The sequence below is a fragment of the Notechis scutatus genome, chromosome 1, assembly GCF_049901735.1.
Source record: "Notechis scutatus isolate UNSWTSFEM ecotype Mainland chromosome 1, rNotScu1.2, whole genome shotgun sequence".
NCBI lineage: Eukaryota > Metazoa > Chordata > Lepidosauria > Squamata > Elapidae > Notechis > Notechis scutatus.
The window spans coordinates 334,784,296-334,809,073 of NC_142009.1; the positions used below are offsets into that span (position 1 = coordinate 334,784,296).

The window sequence follows — 24,778 nt, forward strand, 5'->3', positions numbered from 1 at the left end:
CTGTCTACCACTGGCCAGGGCCAATTTCAATTAATTTGTTAATATATCTTTCTCAAGGCTGCTTTTGGCCTGGGTACAAAAGCAACATCTGCTGGAGTAGTCCTTCTGATTACAGATTCCCCCATCAGGAAGTGGCAATTGATCTTTCCCTCCCTACACCAACTTCTGTCCTTGTCATCTCACCGTTTGGGATGGAAACCGTTAATCCCGCCCATCCCCTACACAGCAGATGATCAGCAAAGGGAACTGCGGTATATTCTATTCCATTAAACCAGATTTGCCTATGAAAACTGGTTAACTCTGGTAACAAGAGTGGAGAATGTCCATGGAGATTCTCAGCCACCGCAGGTCATGGTTGTCCTAAAGGTGCTTTTTCAAGAGGCAAATAAGACTTCCTTGTTTTGCCTTTGAAGACGTTTCGCTTCTCTTCCAAGAAGCTTCTTCAGCTCTGACTGGATGGTGGGGAAATGGAAAGATTTATACTCCTTGTAGACGGCTGGTCATCTGCACCCTTTGAGAGTTGTTGAGGCCATTTGGAGGTTGACCCTGAGAACAGAGACAAACTTTCAATGGCCCTCTAAAAAGGATGCAAAGTCAGAGCTGAAGAAGCTTCTTGGATGAGAAGCAAAACGTCTTCAAAGAAAAAAACAGAAAGTCCAGTTGCCTCTTGGAAAACCACCTTTGGGACAATAGTGGAGAATGAAAAATAATGGGACTGGCCTTTTGTAGGGGTTGGGGAAATTGTGGCTACATAAAGGGCTTGGTGAGAAGAATAAAAATCCTCTGGATATTGAAGAATGGGCCTTCAAACAGCATCGGGATCAATTTCTCCACATCTCACAAGCAAAGCACATCCCTGTGAACGTCCAAGGAGAATCTAACCAGGCTATTATGAGAAACTCGATGCCAGAATTACCTCGGTCTGATGGAGTCTTAAGTCAACGTTACCAGCTATGGAGCCCTAAGACAGCCAAACCATTTTTCAGCATCTTTCACAAAATTACAGTTTTAAAGGTTGGGCCAATGGAAAGTCACAATTTAAGATTTAAGCCAACTGGAATTCCTGTGGATAAATGTCCTTAATTCAGAATTTCCCAACCTTGCCAATGTTAATACGTGTGGACTTCCAACTCCCAGAATTCCTCAGCCAGCGCTGCTAGAAATTGGAAGTCCACAATATTGGACTTCAGTTCTGGGAATTGAAATCCACAACCTTATCATTGACAAAGTTGGGAAACGGTGCCTTTAGTGCAAACATCTTGCTTATGGCTGATCTAATTAGGTAGCACTCGATCTCCTCTGACTGGAGAGGATTGTATCTCTAAGGGATTCAGATAGAGAGGATTCCTTTCTTTAAAAAAAATCACCCGGTTATTTGATCCTTTCTGCTTGCAAACCAAGGTGTCTGTCAAAAGTCTGCTTTTGGGACGGTTTTAGATTAGACCTATATTCTATTCTCCCTCAAAAATATCACTTATACAAAGGGGGGGGGGGAGAGGAGTGAATTTATTCCTGGATGTTTACAGCCGAGAAAACAAACAAGGCTGTTTGACTGGCTGCAATTCCAAGCAGTGTTTGTTACGAACAGAAACTATGCACAGTATTATCATTAAGCCGACATTCAGTCTCCAGTTTGCTAAAATCCGTAGGCGAATAAAAAGCCCCAGTTCCACTAGCAATAACTTTAGTCCAGAGTAAGAATTTTGCTGGAACCAGGGCTGGTCTGCTGTTGTGGTGCCTGAAATGTTGGAATACTACACCAGACCAAATTTAATTTTTGGAATGCATACACAATAAAAGGCCAACGCCAGCTTCTTCTCGGCTCCATTGTTGTGCTAAACCCAAGCCCTAATCAAAGAGCCGGAAGATTTTCCAGCTATGCAACTAGCATCACCTAGTGGAGAAAAGGAAGTAAATTTCAAGGACTTTTGAAGCTTTCAAAATAAAGTGATTGACAGCAAGCATTAAAAAAAATGGAATGGAACAGAATGGAATGGAAAGGAGGGGAAGGGAAGGGATGGAAAGGGAAGGGAGTAGAGAAGGAATGGAACAGAATGGAACGCAATGGAATAGAAGGGAGGGGAGGGGAAGAGAAGGGGAGGGAAGGGAGGGGAAGGAAGGGATGGAAAGGGAAGGAAAGGGAGTAGGGAAGGGGAAGGGGAAGGGAAGGGATGGAAAGGGAAGGGAGGGAAGGGAAGGGAAGGGATGGAAAGGGAAGGGAGTAGGGAAGGGAAGGGAAGGGGGAAGAGAAGGGAAGTTCCAGAATGACAAGACCACACATCTAGGAAAATCAATACCTGTGGCAAGCTTTATTCTTTTGTAACTGCAAAATGTTTTCTCAGGATCTCTCTGTGTGAGAGGTCCCCAGGCACAAATACTAAAAGTGCAACTAGCCAAGTGCCATCTCACACAGAGTAACACAAATGTAAGGTAGGGTTTTGGTTAAGCTGCGGAATGGTAGCAACCCCTTCCCGCCTGAGAGCAATCAACCATTTCACGTGGCCTTAAGTCATCAACGCACAGTAGAATTGCTTTACTTACTGTAACAACCAAGCTCAGAGAGCACCAAAGACCCCCAAAGTTTCTTTACCTGTCACACCAGTTTATAACCAGTTCAGAGGAACCCAACGTCCCACTCACTCTTCCTTTCTCAAGTTCAATCCCATGTTTGCTGATGGAATAAGATCATAGCGTCCCGACAGACAAAAGCATCCTGGTGATGTTTAAACTTCAAAATCCCTTAATGTCAAAGCTGACAAGATGCCCCAAATACCTCAACACAGGATGTAGCAAGGACAAATCAAAACAACTGCTCATTCTTCTCACCCCACCCACCCACAACATGTATGCATGCAGTATTTATTAATTACGACCCATTCATTATTGATTGCAACCAAGGAAGCCATTTGTGCAAACTGCAAAACACACATTTCAAGACTTCAAACTGCCAAAGCTATTTCAAGCAGAGCCGCTTTGGTCTGTCTAGTGCAGGGGCTACCAACCCCCGGTTCCATGGTCCGGCACTGATCCACGGCATGCCAGAAAGCGGACCACGCAAACAAGCGAAGCCCCATCCACGGTATGCAGGCAAAACGTGAAACCACACCCTTCTCTGGTCCACGGAAAAATCTCTCTCCATGGAATTGGTCCTTGGTGCCCAAAAGTTTGGACTAGTGCAGGTCTCCAAACGTGGCAACTTTAAGGCTTGTGGACTTCAACTCCCAGAATTCTGGGAGTTGAAGTCCACAAGTCTTAAAGATGACAAGTTTGGGGACCCCTGGTCTAGTGGCTAAGGTTCTGGCCTAGAAACCAGGAGACTATGAGTTCTAGTCCTGCCTTAGGTACAAAAGCTGGCTGGGTGACTTTGGGCCGGTCACTCTGTCTCAGCCCAACCCACCTCACAAGGTTGTTGTTGGGAGGGAAAAGAGGAGGGAGTATTAGGGATGTTCACCACTTTGATTTATTTCTAAAGTATTAAAGGCAGGATAAAAATCTAATAAATTAGTAAGATTCCCCATCTTGTGTGCTGCTTCATTGGCAGATCCGGTCTGCCATGGATGGGGGGGGGGATGTTTTTGCGCGTGCGTGTGCGTGTGTGTGTAAGGGAGGGTGAATGCAGGGGAAGTGAAAGTAGTGAAAGTGGCTCTCAGAGACGGCCTTTCAAGTTCGCTCCATTATGAGAAGAATGCCACTGCGAGGCAACCAGCCCACTCAAGTGACAATTTCACAAACACCTTCTTTGAAGCTGATTGGATGATGGGGGAAGCGTTGGGTCGTACCTAAGAGAGGGGAAGTTACATCTCTGAATTTGGCAAGGGCATGTCAGCTCTGGCTTTGCTTTACTGAACTTCACTTGACCTTTAGTCAAACTATACCTTTCTCAACAAATGGGAGTCGAGGATTGTTCAAGTTGAGGCAGGACTGACACAGCCATTCGTCAGAACTGCTTGAGCCTCTGATGATGATGACAGAATTTTCTTCAACAAAACCTATACCCACCATATGGTCTCTGGCAGGGGTATCCAACTCAAGGCCCGCAGGATGCTTAGATCTGGCCTGCAGGGCTGCCCTGGAAACAGCGGAGGAAAGGCCCACGGTGCCTCTGCCAGCGAAAACGGAGTTCGGGAGCCCTCCCAAGCTCCGGTTTTTGCTGGCAGAGGGCTGCAGGAGGATCCTTCCAGCCCCACCTGGGCAATCACAGGTGCCCCTGAAACTGTCGAGTTGTCCATGCCCCCCACAGCCTCCCCGATGTCACACACAACCCTGATGCGGCCCTCAATGAAATCAAGTTTGAGACGCCCCTGGTCTATGGAGATTTTTAGGTATCCAGGTCACTGTTTCAAAAGGCAACTGGGCTTTCCTGGTTTGTTTTTTTTTCCTTGAAAACGTTTTGCTTCTCATCCAAGAACTGGAAAAGCTTCTTGGATGAGAAGCGAAACATTTTCAAGCAATAAAACCAAGAAAGCCCAGTTGCCTTTTGGAAAAAGCATCTTTGCAACTATCCACCCTGGGCAGGGTGAGAACATGGGACCACCTAAACCAGGCAGATATCAGCCAATGGAGGGATTGTTTTAACAAGAACAATTTTATTTGGGTTTAAAAACCCTCCTTTAGGAGATATGTCCTGGGCTTGCAATGTATTCTATAATACAACTTACGACTTACAACAGTTCGTTTCGTGACCATTCAAAGTTACAACGGCACTGAAAAAGGTGACTTGTGACCATTTTTTGCACTTATGACCATTTTAAATGAGACTTTGAGTTTCGGAATCTCCATAAAAGGAAAATTTGACTGGATTAACGGTTCTCCCAGAATGGTTTATCCTCTTTTATCTTCCCACAAAGCTTCATATGTCAAAATTAGTTACTGTATGTCCAGGGGGTGAGCAAAAAAGGCTGGGGCAAGGGAAATGGGAGAAAGGGAAGAAAGGACTCACACCGTTACTGGAAACCCTTTGGGACACAACCTTCTGCAGGGGGCCCTTGTTGTCATTCACCCAGAACAAGGAGAGAACAGCCCAGATAAGATTGTTCAGAGCATGTGAAAGGAAGCTTATCAAGAGCCAAATTTATCTTCTATTTGCATGCCTGCCTTCAGTTTATGAAACAAGTTGGGAGGCTTTTTAAATGGGCTTTTTTAAGCACAATTGCTAACAGATAGCATTTTACTCCCTTTTATGTCACTCACTTGCCTCCAGGGTACTTTGACAAATCACAACAAAAGCTATGCAAAAGGGAGATGACAACAGAGGGCTGGTTCAAGTAGTAAAGGAATCTCTTCTGAAACCTTGTCTTCAGGGCAATCTTTTTCCAAACACACTGAATTTGGGGATGCTTTCCTGGCATTTCGGTTGCCCTGGGCCTCTTTTCTTCCCTCTGACAAAATACTGGGCACACTTTATTTGTGGAGCCTCCCAATTTTAATAGGTGTGTGAATTTTCTTAGTACAGAAAAATCTAACAACTGCCAACACATCAGTCTTGTGATTTATATGGTATCTGTTTGGTCTCTTAAAGATTAAATATGAGAGGTATGCATAAAACAACAACAGAACCAGCGTGTCATGGTTCCGAGTAATGCTGCCAGCCAATTCAAGACTCTGAGGCCTTGGCTTCCTTCAAGACTCTGAGGCCTTGGCTTCCTGTTTATTGGGCACACCTGACTGTGCTGATATGATGTATACCCAATAAACAGGATTTCTGAGGAAGCCAAGGCCTCAGAGTCTTGAATTGGCTGGGAGCATTACTCGGAACCATGACATGGTGAGGATCTGACAAACCATTTTCAGAGGTTGATGGTTCAACAGAAATGAAAAAATAACAGAAACCCTGCGGTTGTTTTGGGTTTTAGATAAGGCCAAATAAAACCCAGGCAGGACAAGAAAGATGAGGTTGGGTCTTGCCGGCTGGCCCCTTCTACAATTCCCAATGCAGCCTAATCAGATGTCCAGCCTGGCCCCATTTTTCTTCCTATTAGCAGCTGCCACTGAGAATGGCATAAAAACACCCCACTGACCACATCCAGGGTCTTTTTATTCTCATTCTTCTCAGTTCCTGGCGTTTCCTTAATCCCAAGCCACTGCACTGCACAAGTAGCTCTGTTTTGTTTAGCGCGTAGGACAAAACTGCTCGTCTCACTCATAGAAGAAAACAGCCCCCATTCCATTAAGAAAGGAAACACTTAAAACATGCAAGTTTCGATTCAGACAGACCGTAAACCAAAATCAGTGCTTCGGTGAGCAGAAGAGTTTATGCATTTTTCACGTGCGGATCCTTGAGTGTTCTCTGAGCTTGGTGGGTTTCTTGTAGGTGGTTCATGACCCAAACTAGGCAACATCATCAGTGCTAAAAGGGAGTGGGGTTTGGTCTTTGCTTATACATAGTGGTTTGCCCTATTAGGCTGCCCTGCTAACCAAGGAACCAGCAAGAAGAAAACACTGACAGGGCAAGCCACTAGTAAATAAACAGAGAGCAGTCCTCACTCCCTTTCTAGCAACAACGTTACCTAGTTGAGTCATGAAACATCTACAAGAAAACAACCAAGTTCAGAGAGCATCAAGGACTAAAGCTGTCACAAACCCCTCTGCCTTCTAGCACTGATGATATTACTTAGCATGGTAATGAGATGTCTTCAAGAAAACAACCAAGTTCAGAGAGTAGCAAGGACTCCACAGTTGTCCTCCTCCTGCTCCTCCTCCGCCACTCTCTTCTCCTGCTCCTCCTTCCCTTTTCCATTTCCTCCTCTTTCCCCTCCACTCCACAAACCCCACTCCCTTCTAGCACTGATGATGCTACCTAGCATGGTAATGAAACGTCTACAAGAAAACCACCGCCCTCAGAGAGCATCAAGGACCCCACAGTCATCGTCCTCCCCCCCCCAACCCTCTTCTCCTGCTCCTCCTCTCCTTTTCCACTTCTTCCTCCTCCCTCTCCTCTCCTCAACCCCACTCCCTTTCTAGCACTGATGATGTTACCTAGTTGGGTCATGAAACATCTGTAAGCAAACAACCAAGCTCAGAGGTCACCAAGGACTCCACAGTCGCCATCCTCTTCTACTCCACAAACCCCACTCCCTTCTAGCACTGATGATGCTACCTAGCATGGTAATGAAACGTCTGCAAGAAAACCACCACCCTCAAGAGAGCATCAAGGACCCCACAGTTCAACCGTGGGCTACAAATATTCTCTTCTATCAGTAACCTTTGTCACATCCCAGTGAAATCTCCATGGTCACAGGCTCACCATGATTTGGGCTCTCCAAAATGCAGGTAGTTGATGCTGTAGAGATCCATGTCCTCCGTATGCCACGCAAACGTGGTCTTCCACATCCCAAAGTAGAGGTAGGGGGTGTTCACGCCTTCTATGATAATCCCACACTGATGCTCCACCATGTCAAGGAGCGTGTTCAGATTCCCAATATTCCACTCTTCCACATCCTGGGAGAAGAAAGCAAATCCAGACAGTCAAAGGAGAAGCCAGTTTCGCTCCTTCCACCCCCACACAGGAAGGGGGCGCTGAGGGTCGTTTTTCCACAGGCGGCCTCAGAAGGGAAAACATCTGGCAAGGAGCAGCTATTGCAAAGCAGCAGGGGACCAGGCATCTCATAGCCCACGGAGCAGCTCTGAGAACAAAACAAACTAAAACACCCGCTATTACATGGGCCCCCGCCGGCTGTCTCAAACCTGTTTACCACAACTTTTAAGATTCATTTCACAGATGGAACGAAAAATGAAAAGCGCTTTTCTAAAAATAACGCAGAGACATCGGTACAAGAAGAGGAGAAAGAGAAGGGAAAGATTCTGACTGAAAGCCAGCCCAGTCCAGTTTACATTAAGAACACAGGCGGTCCTTGACCGCAAGTGAGCTCAAAATTTACGTTTGCCAGGTGAAGCATTTGTGAATTGAATTTTGCCCCGTTGTACGACCTTTCTTGCCACTGTTAAGTGAATCTCTGCAGCTGTAAAGCCAGCAACCCATTTGTGAAGTGAATCTGGCTTCTCCAATTGACTTTTGCTTGTTAGAAGGTCGCAAAAGGAGATCACGTGACCCCAGGGACTCTGCAACCGTCATAAATATGAACCAGTTGCCAAGCATCTGAATTTTGATCACGTGACCATGGGGATGCTGCAAGGGTCACAAGTGTAGAAAATGGTCATTAAGCCACTTTTTTCAGCATGGCTGTTAACTCTTGTGGCCTGGCAGCAGCCGAGTTGGACAATAGTGAGGAGGTTGGGGAGGAACCTGGGCCAGTTCTGGAGGCTGAGGAAGGCCCCGAGAAAGGCTCTGCGTCGGAGGCAGAGATGAGGCCAGGGTATTTTTTGGCCTCGCCCTGTGTCTGGCAATTGGTTGGTCCAAGTGTGATAAGGTGGGCGTTTATAAGCATTCCCCTGAAAGACGGTTGGTGAAGCCTGGCGGGCTGTGAATGAATGTAATTCACAGCTGTGGAAACAAAAGAGGTTTTGCCGGGACTAAGATTGTGTTTTATGCTTTCTAAGGAAGCCTAGGTCAGAACAGTAACTTTGAACGGTCACTAAATGAACTGTTTTTAAGTCGAGGATTACCTGTAATGCAGACTTGGTTATCAACAATGGTTTGCCTTCAAAGGGCCTGGCCATGAAATCCCTACATGAAATCTAAAATTACTTTCAGAGCTATAGACAGGTAGTCCTCGACTTACCGCTATTTGTTTAGCAACTGTTCAAAGTTACAAAAGAACGGGGGGGGGAAGGGGAATTATACTTGGTCCTCACTCTTATGGCCGTCACAGGATCCTCAGTCACACCATCAAACTATGGGTACTTTGGCAACCAGCATGGATTTACGATACTTGCAGCATATCCCAGGGTCATGTGATCACCATTTGGGGTCTCCTCCCAGGGGTTTCCGACAAGCAAAGTCGATGGGGGGAAGCCAGATGTGCCTAGTGACCACCGGACTCCCTTGAGCAGCGCAGGGATCTGCTTAACCATCGTGGCAAGACTGGTCATGAAGTCAGGTGGGATGCCCGTAACCAGCCCTTCGCTTAGCCATGGAAGTTCTGGTTCCAATTGTGCTTGTCAGTTGAGGACTTTTTTGCTACTTCCAAACAATTAATCACAACAGCCCCAAAGGTGCTTTTTTTTTTTTCCCAAGAGGCAACTGGACTTTCTTGGTTTATTCTTTGAAGATGTTTCGCTCCTCATCCTAGAAAGCTTCTTCAGAAAAAATTGAAACGTCTTCAAACTGGAAATTCCCAGGTGCCTCTTGAAAATAAAAGCACCCTTGGGACAACCATGACCTGGATGACTGAGAATCTCCATAGACAATCACAACAGCCCCAATTTTGTTGGAAGAAGTTATACATATTGACAACAGTAGTCCTCAACATTCCCATTAATTTATAATTCACCCTAAGGTTCTCATATAATTTAACCCAGGGGTTTCCAACCCGTGGGCTGTAGCCCACTAGTGGGCCACGGCCTATTCGCCAGTGGGCCACAGGAGGGGCCAGCTGGTGTGCATGCCTGCATTCACGTGTGCACAGCCCCACTCGCACAAGCATCACAAGCGCTTGGGGCCTTAGTTGTGTGAGCGTTGTGGGTGCTCTTCAGCCCCACTCGCGTGAGCAACGGGTACTTGTGGGCATGCACACATGCGCACACTTGCTCACCCCTCCCACATTCCCTTTCTCCCCTCCAGGCCAACCCGGAAAGGTCAGGGAACTCTGACTTAACCTGTTTCAACCATATCTAAATCTGCATTGTATATATGCTCCAACCTTATTTCACAGGGACTTACCGAATCATACAGTGAACCACTGATATCCGCCCCATATATAGGGGAGACAAAAGTCAAATTCTTCCAGTATTTGCGTTCCAGATCATCAAAATCCTGATGGCGAGGAGTGCAGTACCTGGTAAGGAAAAAGCAGAATTAAGAACTGGCAATAAATTTTTTGTAAACCAGAGTTGAGCTCCCTTCTGATGAAATGGGGCTGCGGGCCACATCATTTAATGCCCTAATAAATGTAGGGCAATTTATTTAGTTCACTCCAAACACCGCCTTGCCAACTCTATTCTACAAAATGATGCTGACGGGTAGTCAATAAAAGCACCGGAGAATGTGACACAGAGGCAGCTCAATGCGACCCAGGGGAAAAAAAATGTGACAACCAAAGCATGGGTTTTTCTGCATACTTTTACTGCAAAGAGAAAAAAACTAAAAGAATCCCCGTGCTCTGTTTAATTATAAGCCAAGACAGTCTTAACCATAGATGTACGTACTTCTCACTGTTAGCCAAATGCCGATAGTCTCCAACCAGCATGGGTTTCTTCTGAATATTGTACTGGGTGAAAAGCCCAGACTGGCCAGTCACCACTTGCTGAATGGGAGCAGGGATCACCATGCTGTCGATATCATCGTAAGTCTTCCGGGGCTTCCATTCCTTAGGAGGGATCACCTGCAAAGGTGGGGAATAATTTTTTTTTTCTTGAATAGATCACGTTTCATGGGAACAAACGAGCTAAAGGGAAGGATTCTTCTCGTCTGGATAAAAGAACAACATCTGTCTACATCTCCTTGACTTCCTGTTTCTGTCACCCAAGTGTGCATTTTACTCTAGATTCTTAGCCAGAAACTCCAATCTGTTTCAAGAATAAGATCGCTTTGGGATCTGTGCTGTGGCCTCTGAAGTTTTCCTCTCTGGGTTGGGCTTTTGAATGCCCCTGGAGCCTTCCCCCTCTTATAATCTGTGTTCCTAACTTTATTCAGGTCTTAAAATGTCTAATCATCTCAACTGGGAAGCCAGATTCACTTCACAATCGTGCGACTAACTTAACGATGGTGGCAAGAAAAATTGTAAAATGCGGTAGAATTCACTTAACAACTGTCTTGCTTAGCAACAGAAATGTTGAACTCAATGGGGGTTGTTAGGGATAACATTGTTTTACCCTAACTGTTTTGGGTAAAGATAATAAAATGATGAATCATGGTTTGTCAGATAAAGTGTATGTGACTTTAAGCTAGAGGAATGTAATTAAGGGTGCAGCTGTAAAAGTACTATATAAGCAGCAAGGCACTCTCTGGCTATTACTGGCTGGCTTATTGAAGACTGCGTTCTTGCTGGATCGGGAGGAGAAGAAGTGTTGGATTACTTTGAAGATATTTCTCAACGGAGAGAAGATAAGTTTTGGACAGATTTATTATATGTGTACTGACACTGGCTATTCGACACGGACTTTGCAATTAGAGTATCCCGACAAGACTTGACTGAAATTAATATATGACTAATGGAACGTTACATTTGACTATGCTATAATTCTTAAATGGAATAAACTATATTTTTGGTAGCACAAGCGTATCTGTATTTTTACTGCGTGTTAACTAAATAACTTATCTCACACATTTACCTGTCTTCCTATCTGACTTCGCTGTACATTCTGTTTAGTTTGTTTTCCTTAACACCAGTTGGGGAATCCAGGCTTAACAGGGGTCGTACTACCTGTAGCATGAAATCCTATTCCTATTTTCTACTCACCTACAATACAAGACTGTCTCTGTAGGAAAGGAAATTCTTGTTTGTCCAAAAAAATGTAACAGCTTTAAAAGCCTCAAAAGGGGCAGGTTTGCATCTGCTCTCTAAAACTGTCTGGGAGCCAATTAAAATACCCTTTGTCACCCTACCTATAGTGAAAGTACAAGGAAAAATATCCTCAAAAGCTTTTATCAATACCCACGTCCCCTGTGAAAATGTAATGAAATGAGTTATTTGACCCACTTTAATGAAGAGCCAGGCTCTCCCTTCTTCTTAAAGCTGCGCTCCATTTTGTTCTCTGAAAATGTTTAGATATCAAGCTGTGCCAAAGCAGCCCTAACGGCCAAACCAAAAACAATTTTAGGAAAAAACAACAACAGAAAAACCTGACAGATGTGCTCCAATGTATTTATACTCAATGTATTCAAAGCAAGGCAGGCACACACACACATTTTATACTGACACATTACACAGAGGCATCATTTGGTTCATTTAAGCTTTGGGGGGGTTTAAAGGACAATTAATGGCAATTATGTGGAACAGGTGAACTGTGTTTTGTTTATTAAACCGTGTTGAAAACAAAATATGAGCTACTTCTGGAACCCTCAATTTGACCCTCCCAGTGTGTAACCAGAGGCATCCCTTGTTTGTCTATCTCACTTGATTTTTGTACTTTGAAAACAAAAAAAAACACCTCAAAGTCCTTGACTTACAAACACAATGGAGCCCAAAATCTGTTGAAGCAAGACATTTGTTAAGTGAGTTTTGCCCCATCTTACGACCTTTCTCGCCACAGTTGTTAAGGGAATCCCTCCAGTTGATAAGTCAGTCCTACGGTTGTTCAGTGAATCCAGCTTCCCTGTTGACTTTGCTGGTCAGGAGGTCGCAAGAGGGGATCACGTGAGCCCGAGATTCTGCGACCACCGTAAAGGTGAGACAGTTGCCAACAGTCTGAATTTTGATCACCTGACCATGGGGATGCCGCAATGGTTATAAGTGTGAAAAAAGGTCGTAAGTCCCTTGTTTTCAGTGTTGTAACATTGAACGGTCACTAAATGAATTGTTGTAAGTCGAGGACTGCCTGCAGTCCAGTATTTTATCCAGAAATGTGCTCCTTTACACAGAAAAAACAAATGTAATAAAAAGGCAGGAGAGGGTATTTGTGAGGGAAGGGGTCAGACAGGATATCAAACAGCATTTTTACCCTTTTTTAATGACCAAGTTACAACAGCACTGAAAAAAATGGCATTGATCAATTCTCACATTACAACTGTCAACAGTATATCTATGGTCATAATTCAGTTGCTTGGGAACCAGCATGTATTTATGACAGGTGCAGCTTTCTGGAGTCAGGGGATCATCATTTATTAGCTTCCCAGAGGAGTTTTCAACAGGTAAAGTCAATGGGAAAAGCCAGATTCACTTAAGGACCACATGAGTTGCTTAACGACCGTGGCAAAAAAAATTTTTTTTTAAATTGGGTGCATCTCACTTAAAAATCGCATTGCTTAAGTCAGAGGTCTCCAAACTTGGCAACTTTAAGACTTGTGGAATTTTGAGAGTTGAAGTCCACAAGCCTTAAAAGTTGCCAAGTTTGAGAATCCCTGGCTTAAGTGATGAAAGTTCCAGTCCCAATTGTAAGTCAAGGATTACCTGTAAGTGGCCTTGATATCCCAAAACAATCTTTTTTTGAGAGAGAGAGAGAATCCATAATGTAGATCCCTACCAGAATCTTAAAGCTGAGAGTGGAAATTTAGTATGAGACATTAATTGCCTATATTTTAAAGCCCAAACCTGACAGAAGACTTCACATAGCGCCCCCCGACAGTTTTCTGAGGGATTGTGCACATAAAAATGAGATTGCTGAAGAACTTACAGCTTTTAAAGGCTGCTCCGGGTTAGCTGAGATTAACTTCCTAAACCACTAAGAAGTGGAATCCACAGCACACTTACCTTAGCAAGCCCTGCCCGGTGAGCTCCTTGCGATTCAATGTAAGCAATGTACTTCCCAAAATCCTGGAATTCTTCCAGTGTTGGATGGAACGTCATAATTTTGCAGCTGGGATTTTGCGGGCTTGGATTTTCTGACCCCATATTGCTGAAGATGGTTTAAGCACTTGTACTGCAAAAAAAAAAAAAAGGGGTAGACGGAAAGGGGGGGAAAAAGAAGAGCGGGAAGAACAAACATTAAAATCTATCGTTGTATCTTCAGATTAATACAAGTTAGGACATTTAAACTACTGCTGGGCGGTTGGTGGCTCACGAGATTAGAATGCTGGGCTGGTGATCGGCAGGCTTGCGTTTTAGACCCTTTGCTGCCAAGAAGTGGGAGGGGGAGCTCTCGTCACACACGCCAGCTCCTGCCGACCCAGCAGTTCAAAAAAGGGTGATTGCGAGTAAGATTAATGGGTACCACTTTGGTGGGCAACTTCACGGAGACACGAAAGGAGCCCCCCCCAACTGGGCATTCTGCAGGCAAAAGGTGACATCACCAGCAAATCTTTCTGCCACGGAATCACTTTGGTACTACACAGAACACATACACAGACGCAGACACAAACACACACACACACACACAGAGGACTGTTAAGACTGAAGTCCAGCTTAACTGGCTAACTTTGATTTTAGTATTTGTAACATTTCTGCAATCAATTAGTATAATCGTGATGTAAAAATCACACTGATAATTATGAGAATCATAATCACTATTTGAAATACCCCACCCACACTTTTAGCATATAGTTCTTAACACAGATTCTATATCTTTATATTTATTTTACGTATCAAATTTAGAGACTGCCCATCTCACTCGCAGAGCAACTCTGGTCTGTGTACAGTTAAAAGAGAGTTATACAGCTATTCCGCAACAGTTCATTTAGTGACCATTCAAAGTAACAACGGCACTGAAAAAAGTGACTTAGGACTGTTTTTCACACTAACAACCTTTGCAGCAGCCCCATGGCAACTGGTTCATACTTATGACTGTTGCTGTGTCCCAGGGTCATGTGATCCCCTTTTGTGACCTTCTGACATGAAAAGTCAATGGGAAAGCTGGATTCACTTAAGAACCCAAGTTCCTAGCTTATCAACTGCAGTGATTCACTCAATAACTGTCTAGAAAAGTCATAAAACGAGGCAAAACTCATTTAAGTAATGCCTCACTTAACAACAGAAATGTTGGGCTCAGTTTTGGCTGTAAGTTGAGGACTACCTGTATTGTAGTTGCTGCTATAAAGAACCATTGACCCAAAATAAAAAGGGAGCAAGAAATGAGAGTGGTTTCAGGAATTATGCACTAATAGGCAGGCTTGTCCTACCTATTAGAAATACAGTTTTAAACGTGATTGTTTTTATGATTTTACTGATAGGCATAACATTTAATCATTACAAATGGTATGCTTATTCATCATTAGTTTTATGGGAGGGTGTTATAAGACTGCCATACTCATACATTCATCATATTCACTGCCCAAAGACAAAGTAATTTGTTTGGCTTACTGCGGTGTGAGCCCAGCCATTCTAGCTTATTCAACAATAACATCTATTTTAAATAAAGTCAACACTGAATTCTTTCCAAATTTACTGACCTCAGATACTTCTATCACCCTTTCATGTCCTCAGAAGGATGAAAGATAATGAGAGAAAGAAAAAAAAACACATTCCCTGGTATGTTTAGCAAGCAGAAACTTTAGCCATTCTGGGATTGGCTTAATCTATAGGACAGAAGAACAATAAAATCTGCAAATTTCAACAGATAAGTAGTGGTGAGAGAAGCAAGGACGGAAACAACACAAGATAATAAATTATAGCTTTAATCATTTGTCTAGATTCAAAAAGGAAGAAGCCAAATTATATGAGGGAGGGAGGGAGGGAGGTGTCAGGGCTTTAAATTAATTTTACAGTACAGGTAGTCTTCGACTTACAGTTGAGACCAAAATTTCTGCTGCTAAGTGAGACAGTTGTTAAGTGAATTTTGCCCCATTTTGCAACCTTTCTTTCACTTGGTTGTTAAGTGAATCTGGCTTCCCTATTGATTTTGCTTATCAGAAGATCGCAAAAGGCGATCACGTGATCACAGGACACTACGACCGTCATAAACATGAGTCAGTTGCCAAGTGCCTGAATTTGACCACATGACCATGGCGATGCCACAACAGTTGCAAATGTGAAAAATGGTCCAGTCACTTTTTACACTGAGGTTGTAACTTCAAATGGTCACTAAATGAGCTGTTGTAAGTCAAGGACTACCTGTATGTGATTTGACCACCTCTTTCTAAGCGAGTGGGAAAACCTCAGTTTTTATTTTTAAGGCGTGTCTACTTTAAAAACAACAACAACCCTAAACTAGGAGCCAGGCTGGTCTAGTAGTTAAAGCTCAGGCTAGAAACCAGGAGGCAGTGAACTCCAGTCTCGCGTTAGGCATGAAAGCTGGCTGGGTGACTTTGAGCCAGTCACTCTGAGCCCAGCCCACCTCACTGAGTTGTTGCTGTGGGGATAACAGGAAGAAAGAAGAGCATTTGAATTACTTCTAAAGCAGGAACGTCAACATCAAGGCAGGGGCTCAGAATTGGGCCCGCAGGGTACACTTAAATCTGGCTGGCAGGGCCGACCCGGAAATAGCAAAAAACAAACAAACAAACCAGCACCCCATTTTGGCCTTCAAGGTGCTGCAGGAGGCCATCCCCAGGCCGAAAGCAGGGAGCAGGGGGGGGCGTGACCAGCCCTCCTGCACCCCCGTTTTGGCCATCGGGGTGCTGCAGTAGGAGTCGATCCCGTCTCCCCTCCCCCAAGCCGGCCCAGGGAGAACTACAGTGGCGATCCAGCCCTTGAAGAAATCCAGTTTGACGCCCCTGTTCGTAAGTAATAAAGGCGGGATAAGAATCTAATAAATAAACCAAAAGACATCTACACGCATTTGAAGAAGGAAGCAACCAAAATGAGATGAGACCTGGGGGGAAAAAAACCAAGCAGAAATGGCAGGAGAGACCAGGTATCTTTAGAGAAGAAACAACTGCTGGAGACAGCGGTTTTCAAAGATCTGAGAGGCTACCATGCAGTATGAAAATTATCGCGTAAGACGATAGTGAAAACAATGGTTTAAATTCCAAGGAAGCCAGAAAATTGCCTAACAGTAAGAGAAGTTTAAGCAACCCAACAGACGGCATGGTGTGATGGTGTGATATGTCTTTTATGCATATCATTAAAACAATACAGACTCTTTAGCCTATAAAATCAAATGAGTTCCTATTTGTAATTATAGGTTGATCACCAACAGGAAAAAGGAGGTTCTAGTCTCACTATAAGAAGGCTTTAGTCAGACCCTATTTGGAATAAATACTGTGCCCAGTTCTGGACACAGTTTGTGTTCAGTTAAAAAAAAAAAAAGATACTGAAGGAATCCAGAGACAAAAATGGCAACAAAAGTGGTGCAGGGTGTCATAAGGGACAAAACCTATCAGGAGAGATTGGAGGAATTTAGAATTTAGTATGAACAGCCTGGAGGATAGAAGGGAAAGGGGGGAGATGACTGCGAAACCTTTAAAGATATTAAGGGCATGAATAAGATTCTGGGATGCGGTATTTTCAATATTATGTAAAAACTAAAAACATGGTGGCATAACTGCAAACTGACAGGAGGGAAGTTTAAAAGAAACATTAGAAATCTTCCTTCACAGAAAGAGTAAGCTTGGAACCAACTTCCAGTGGAGGTCAGTCATTAGTAACTGAGTTTAAACGTATTTGGGATAAACACATGTCCATCATTTGACAAAAATTAAAAATAATAGGATACAAAACCTTCAAAGGACACATTTAATGGACCTGTAGGTCACTTTCTGCTGCCAGTTTGTTTCTTGTGTTGAAAGCGCTGGCCTAAAAACCAGGAGATTGTGAGTTCTAGTTCTAGTCCCACCTTAGTAATCAAAGATGGATGACTTTGCGTCAATCACCAAGAGATGGTGGGTTCTAGTCTAGTTTTAGGCATGAAAGCCAGATGGATGACCTTGAACTAATCACTGTCAGCCCAACCTACTTCACAGGGTTGATCTTTGGGGAAAAAGAGAGGAGGAAGGAATATTACTAGGTATATTCACCACCTTGAGTTGTGGGTGGGTGGGTGGGTGGGAGGGAGGGAGGGAGGGAGGGAGGAAGGAAGGAAGGAAGGAAGGAAGGAAGGAAGGAAGGAAGGAAGGAAGGAAGGAAGGAAGGAAGGAAGGAAGGAAGGGATCCTATTAGATTGGGTTAATTAGAAAGATTTGTTCACACATCTTTGAAATAGTTTTGTTGCATTCTTTAGGAAAGAAACTTTATCTCATCTTTGAAATACAGGTAGTCCACAACTTACGACCACAATTGAGCCCACAATTTCTGCTGTTAAATGAAGCATTTAAATGAATTTTGCCCTATTTTACAACCTTTTCTGCCACAGTTAAGGGAATCACTGCAGTTGTTAAGTTAGTAACAGGCTGTTAAGTGAATTCTGGTTTCCTCATTTGAGGTCACAAAAACAAACATGATCCCAGGACATTGCCGCCACCATCATAAATATGAGTCAGGTACCAAGCATCCGAATTTTGATCACATGGCTATGGGATACTGCAACGGTCGTTAAGTATGAAAATTAGTTGTAAGTCATTTTTTTTCCAGTGCCGTCGTAACTTTGAAGGGTCACTAAATGAACCGTTTTAAGTCGAGGACTATCTAGTTAGTCTTGTTCCTTGCTTTAGGCTGCCTTTACAAATACACTTTAATAGCCTACACCTTCTTCTCCCTCTATTTTAGCAGCTGCTATGGTTATTGACAGAAAGGGCTCTAAGGGCGTAAGTCACGCTATGGATCCCTGACTTGAAGCCATGCTACTTTCACTGCACCCAGGAGACAGGTTTCCCCTGTGGTGGTGCCTGCTCTACGGAGCCATTCTTCCCCCTTCCTCAAAAACACACCGCTGACCAACCCCCCCCCAGTCCTTTAGAAAGGCAGTTAAGGCCTGGATTGTTTGGTCCTTAGGGATGTAGATCAGGATGAGTAGACTTCCCATCTGGTGTCATATAACAAACTGGAGCCTCTCATTTCCAGCTAATCGTTTTGTTTGTTTCATATGCATTTGCTGGGGGCGGAGGGATGATTTGATTTACTGGTTTTGATATCTTCCACAGAGTTGCATTAAATGAGCTGGGCAGCCATGTAAATGCTTTGAATAAATGAACAATGGACTTCTTTTAAACTTCTGTACATGATTTAGAATCATTAAAATAAACATACGTGTCTACTACAGCCACAGACCCGGATTCACTCCAAGTTACTGTTTTTATTTATTAATTAATTAAATTTATAGGCTTCCCGCCTCACTGTCAAGTGATTGTGTGGGGTTTTTTACACGCATTCAACCCTCCCCAAAAAAACCCACACAAAACATCAAATGTTAAATAAACAGAGATTACATAAGTTAGAAAAACAGGATTTTTAGAGCAAGAGTGTCCAACCTTGGCAACTTTCAGACCTATGGACTTCAACTCCCAGAATTCCCTAGCCAGCATAGAGTTGAAGTCCACAGATCTTGAAATTGCCAAGGTTGGATACCCCTGATTTAGAGGAAAAAGAAAAAGACAGTCTGGACTTTAAACACTGCACACCAACTTAAAAAGAGAACCCATACATTCGTTGACATTAATACAACATTAATGTTGACTCTTTGCAATCTACATGAATACTTTCACAGGACGTGGCCAATTCTGGCCCAGAACCAGGCTTAATTTCAAAGTTAAAAAGCTAGGAACTACAAACAACACCAGAGGGCAGCAAAAGACACTTGCATGACAGCGTGAATGATTAAAACATGCTTGAATTATAGCAATAAATTATAAAAGAGTTATGAATTATAAAAGGTATTTGAATTGTAGCAAATCTGCTCTGTATAAAAACAGAACCAGCAGCAAGGGGATAGGCAATGAGGCCTGGTCTCCTACTTACTTCCACAAGAGCAGAACTATTCCAACTCGGTCAATGGACCAATTTGTGTGTAATGAAAGAACATTTTTCCAGTATCGATAACAGGATTGAGCCAAAATGCTACCGCATATTTTCTGCCAGAGTAGGATGGTTGGGGTCCCTGTTGAATATTTTTTAATGTCACCATCTTGTTCGCTCTTGCTTTCTAAATTGTTCTTTATAATCCTGTTTAGCTTGTATTTTCTAACGGTTTGGTTTGATCATAAACTGACCAAACTCAGTCTAGAAGTCAGTGTCTAAATTGAATGAACGGATGCATTGTTCTGATTTGGAAACATCAATGCACCGTTTGTATTGTTTTATGTCTGAACAAGGAACCAGCTGGTTTCTTAACTAGGCAGAATCAGAAATCAAGAAGAAACCTGCTTTTTAATGGGAGAATATTTGTAGCTCAGGGCTCAAATGAGGAGGTCCTCGGTGCTCTCCGAGTTTAGTTGTTTTCTTGCAGATGTTTCATGACCCAAACTAGGTAGCATCAGCACTGATGATGTTACTTGAGTAATGAAACATCTGTAAGAAAACAACCAAGCTTGGAGAGCATCAAGGATCCCTCCCAAAGGGTTTTTTTATTCCAAGAGGCAACTGGACTGTCTGGTTTTTCTTGAAGATCCAAGTTCTCGTCCACTTCTCACCCAAGTAGCTCATCCAAGAAGTGAAATGTCTTCAAAGAAAAACCAGAGAGTTCAGTTGCCTCTTGTAAAAGCACTTTTGGGACAACCATGACCTCGGATGACTGAGAATCTCCACAGGCATCAAGGACCCTTCGCTTTAACTTTAGTTTGAAAAAGCAACAAACCAGGGATTCTAGCTCAGACTTGTCTAATTGCTCCAACTAACAGGAGCGGTCAAACAAGAATAATCAGGCAAGGTGCCATCAACAGGCTTGCATTATCATGAGCAACCAAATTACAGTTTACAATATTATTTATATCTATATTTATATCTAAACAAGGCCAATGTTAACTCTGGGCAGGAACTACAAGCTCCTTAACCATTGGACAGAGTAAACAAAGTAGGTCACCCTGCTTTTATAAAGACATAGCAATAGAAGGGGGGGGGTGTTTCCCCCTTCTGGAAAGCAAGAAGTGAGACAAATCACACAAATGTCTTATAAAAATCTCTCTTGAAAGGAAATGAAAACCGTCAACCAAGCTCTTCTAGGTAAATGCAAGATCTTGAAGCTTTAAAGAGGTGGGTTTTTTAAATTTTTTTTGTCAAAGTGTGATGCAAATCAGAGTGGGAATAAATACTTGGGTGAAGAGATGGGTAAAACATTGGTGGCAATTAAGCCAATCTGCTCTTTATGGACTACTGCTCAGTTCAGTTTTTTGCCATAAAGAAAAAGAACTGATTCAGGTGACCCTGAGGATACAGATAAACTCCCAATTAGCTTCAATGGCTCTCAGAATGTTAATGACCAGAAAACTTCTAAGGGATATAAATCTTTTCGTTCCCCATCATTCAGCCAGAACTGAGGGATCTTCTTGTTGGATGAGAAGCAAAACATTTTCAAGGAAAAAAGAAAGAAAATCCAGTTGCTTTTTGAAAAGCACCCTTGGTACACAAGAGCAATACAATAATAGCTAATATATAATATCTCTTGTCAAAGAGCCCTCCATACTAGTGTTGGAAGAATTATCCTTCTGGGTTCAGTTCCAAGTGGGGAAAAAGACACTGGAAACACAAAGGCTGTTTGGAAAGATGGTTTAACGGTGGACAGGACCACGTGGCTTGGAGCTCCAAAGTGAAAAGGATGAACATATGCTTCAAGATGTTGGGTGAAGGAAAAGAAGGGCCAAGATGCTGAGAGACCCTTAGTTATATGCCCTCTGTTGGGCCCCACCTTAGGATTTCCTATTCTTGTGCAAGAATTGTATCCCATTGGCTGTCAGACTCCTAGGGGTGGGGTCTTAGCTAACTTTGTTAGGCTCTGTCTGGACCACATGGCTTCACCTGAGTGCTGGCTGATGCAATCTTCCCAGGCCAGGTGGTGAGATGGGCAAAGACCTTTACTATGTAGAATACTTTGGCCTAGGCCTTAATGGCCTGCCCATTAACGAAGGTGGGGGTCAGCTTCTGCTTCTGAGGCGAGTTTCTACTCTTTTTAGGGGACATATTCTGCCTTTTCAATATTTCCTAGGATATTTCATTTTTCTAGGAGGAGGGGTGGGTGTTAACTTCCTACACTAGGAATTCTGGATTCATCAGAAATACTTGTTAGTTTGTTTTCATGGAGAATAAGCATTGCTTAGCTAGGTAAGTAAACAGAGAGTTCAAGATTCAAAGATCTGAAATATTTTGTTCCCTCAAATTGTTTACCACATATAAGCCTTTTGCACAAGTCTGAATTTAAAGAAACAGCGGTGCATGTTTTTCCCTGATAAGATAATCCAAATAAAAGAAAGCCACTGAAGAGGCCTTGAGTATCAAAAACATTCACCATAAATAGGGAACATTTAGTTCAGATTTTTATTTTGATCCAAGTCTCCTGCTGATCTCCTCCAGAATGTATGCAGATATTGAAAAGCAATGGAGACAGAATGGAGTCTGAGGATTACCAAATGACAGCACCTATTTCAAATAGTAGTTTACTCCAAATGGCACCAAGTGAACTCTAGTTAAGAGCAAACCCTGCCTCCTTTTCACTAATATCTCCAGTGACCCAGAAGGAGTCTGTGGTCAATAGGACAGAAAGTTTCTAAAAGGACAAATAGAAATAGTGACATTTTTTGTGACTGTCTCAGAACAAGTGTTATCTCCCAAGGCTAACCAAAACAGTCTCAATTCAGTAGTCTGTGCTGAACCTAATTTGAAATGAATCAAGATAATTTGCTCAAAGATTGCTTTGCAACTGAGAAGCCATCCCTGTCTCAATACTTTATCCAATCATGATAAGAGACTGACCTATAATTACCCATCTGAAGGAACAGGGCAAACCTCTTTAGAAAAAAAGAGGTCTTAATTATTGCCGCCTTTACATAAGAATGAAAGTGAAGTACCTGAGAAACAGAGACAAGATAGAGCTCACTGGATTGCCTGCTCCCATTTGTCTGAGCCCTGTAGCTGCTGCGGCTGAGAATACAGGTAGTTCTCAACTTGCAATTGAGCCCAAATTTTCCATTGCTAAGCAAGAGGTATTAACTGAGTTTTGCCCCCTTTTATGACCTTCCATGCCACAGTTAAGTGAATCACCGCAGTTGTTAAGTTAGTAATACAGTTGTTAAGTGGAACTGGCTTTCCCATTGACTTTTGCCTGTCAGGTGGTCATCACATGACCCCAGCACATTGCAACGGCCATAAATGTGAGCCGGTTGCAGTGTATGAATCTTGATCACATGACCGCAGGAATGGTGCAATGCTCATAAATGTGAAAAACGGTCCTATGTCACTTTTTCTGTGCCGTTGTAACTTTGAACAGTCACTAAACGAATGGTTGCAAGTCAAGGACTTCCTGTATCTGTCAAAGTCACCATTATTTTGCTATCAGGGTCGGCAATATATGAGAAGTGAGGCAAATGGCCATTTCTAGAAGGTGCTTGTAAATCTGTCACATCACTGATGAAAGAGGCTTGGGAGAATGTCAATGAACGTGCTTAAGGTTAGTAAGTTAAAGAACATCACCACTTGGTTTGGGCCATGGTCTGATCCCACTGGTTGGTCTGCAGCTCACTGGAGCCACTAGGAAAAAGCATTGCACTGAGCTATGGCAAAGGTCTTCACACTTGACAGATTTAAAACTTGTGGACGTCAACTCCCAGAATTCCTGAGCTAACCTGACTGGAGGAGGAATTCTGAGAGCTGAAGTCCACAAGTTTTAAATCGGTCAAGTTTGAAGACCCCTGATCTATGGAGATTCTCCATCATCCAAGGCCATGGTTGTCCCAAAGCTGTTGTAAAGGCAACTGGACTTTCTTGATGGTTTTTTTTCCTTGAAAATCTTTCACTTCTCATCCAAGAAGCGAAACGTTTTCAAGGGGAAACAAAATAAAATCTTTCACTTCTCATCCAAGAAGCGAAACGTTTTCAAGGGGAAACAAAATAAAACGAGAAAGTCCAGTTGCCTTTTAACATCTCAGACTGCCATTAGCATCCCTTTGTAAAGCGAGCAGGAAGCTTTTTTTGGAAAGGATGGGCCAGAAGAAAAGCTGTCACTGAGGTTATCTGGATGAGCTTGGAAAGGATAGGAAGCTAGAGGAAAGCAATGGTAAATATTTCTTTCAGTGAGTGGGTGGTGCTGAATGACTTGGAAAAAAAGAGGCTGTGGAACTTAAAAAGCTCATCCTAAATATTCTGGAGAACTGCCAGCCAGTTTCCAAACTCCCACTGAAATGGCATTATATATCTGAGTTATCAAACATATTGGCAATCACAGTTCTCATCTCCTTTTTACACTGAATGTGAAAGACTCCAAGAAGCATTCAAGCCTTGAAATCATATCAGGTTTTTATTTTGCCCTGCTACATTCCCAACCTGTGCCGGGCATTGACTGAGCACTGGCTTAAATAGAAAGTCAGGGATTATTTTATAGCAATGTGTTGGAACTGAAGATGTTCCTCATTCAAGCTGGATGTCAGGAAGTGTAAGAAAACAGTAGCACCTGTGTGACCTAAGGCTAACTGAACATCCGCATTTGGAATCAATTTCTCCCTGTTTTTTTTTCTTCCTCCAGAGCAGTTTGTATAATTATTTGTGGGGGTCCTTGATGCTCTGTTTGTTTATATTAATTTATGTTGCTGTGCATCTCACCAATAAAACTCTGGATGGGGAAAAGTATTAAATTAAAATTAAATTATAAACAAATTGTTATAAATACAATTAGATGAGATGAGATGAGATGAGATGAGATGAGATTAGATTAGATGAAAATCTTTTTATGTACCAAACTTGGTATACAGATGATTTACCCTCTGGAAACAAATACTGTGGGGGAAAGACAACCCTAACAGTCCTCGTGTGTGTGTGTGTGTGTGTGTGTGTGTGTGCCTTTAAAATGGCTTCTGCCATGGTAATGGCTTCACAGGGCTCCCTCTTGTGGAGGAATAGAAGAATTGAGCGACAGACAGTACAACAGTGTGAGTCCCGACTACAGGATTGGGATAAATAAATACCCAGGCAATGCTGAGTTATCTGTTAGTAGTATATAAATTGTATATATTTACACACACACACACACACACACACACACACACACACACCATTCCCAACACAAAATGAATAGCAATAGAATTATACACCACTTCACAGTGCTTTACAGCCCT

At 43.0% G+C, this 24,778-nt stretch overlaps 1 protein-coding gene across 2 annotated transcripts in view; it reads right to left on the reverse strand.

The window, feature by feature from the left end:
- KDM4B (lysine demethylase 4B) overlaps nt 1-24,778 on the reverse strand; it is a 239,305-nt gene that overhangs the window by 184,764 nt on the left and 29,763 nt on the right. For both annotated transcript variants that reach the window (XM_087952780.1, XM_087952779.1), the window contains exons 3-6: nt 13,467-13,635; nt 10,264-10,439; nt 9,779-9,893; nt 7,244-7,437 (exon numbers count right to left, since the gene is read on the reverse strand). In XM_087952780.1, coding sequence (XP_087808906.1) covers nt 7,244-7,437; nt 9,779-9,893; nt 10,264-10,439; nt 13,467-13,607 — 626 coding nt within the window. In that variant the 5' untranslated portion in view covers nt 13,608-13,635. The remainder of the gene's footprint in view (nt 1-7,243; nt 7,438-9,778; nt 9,894-10,263; nt 10,440-13,466; nt 13,636-24,778) is intronic.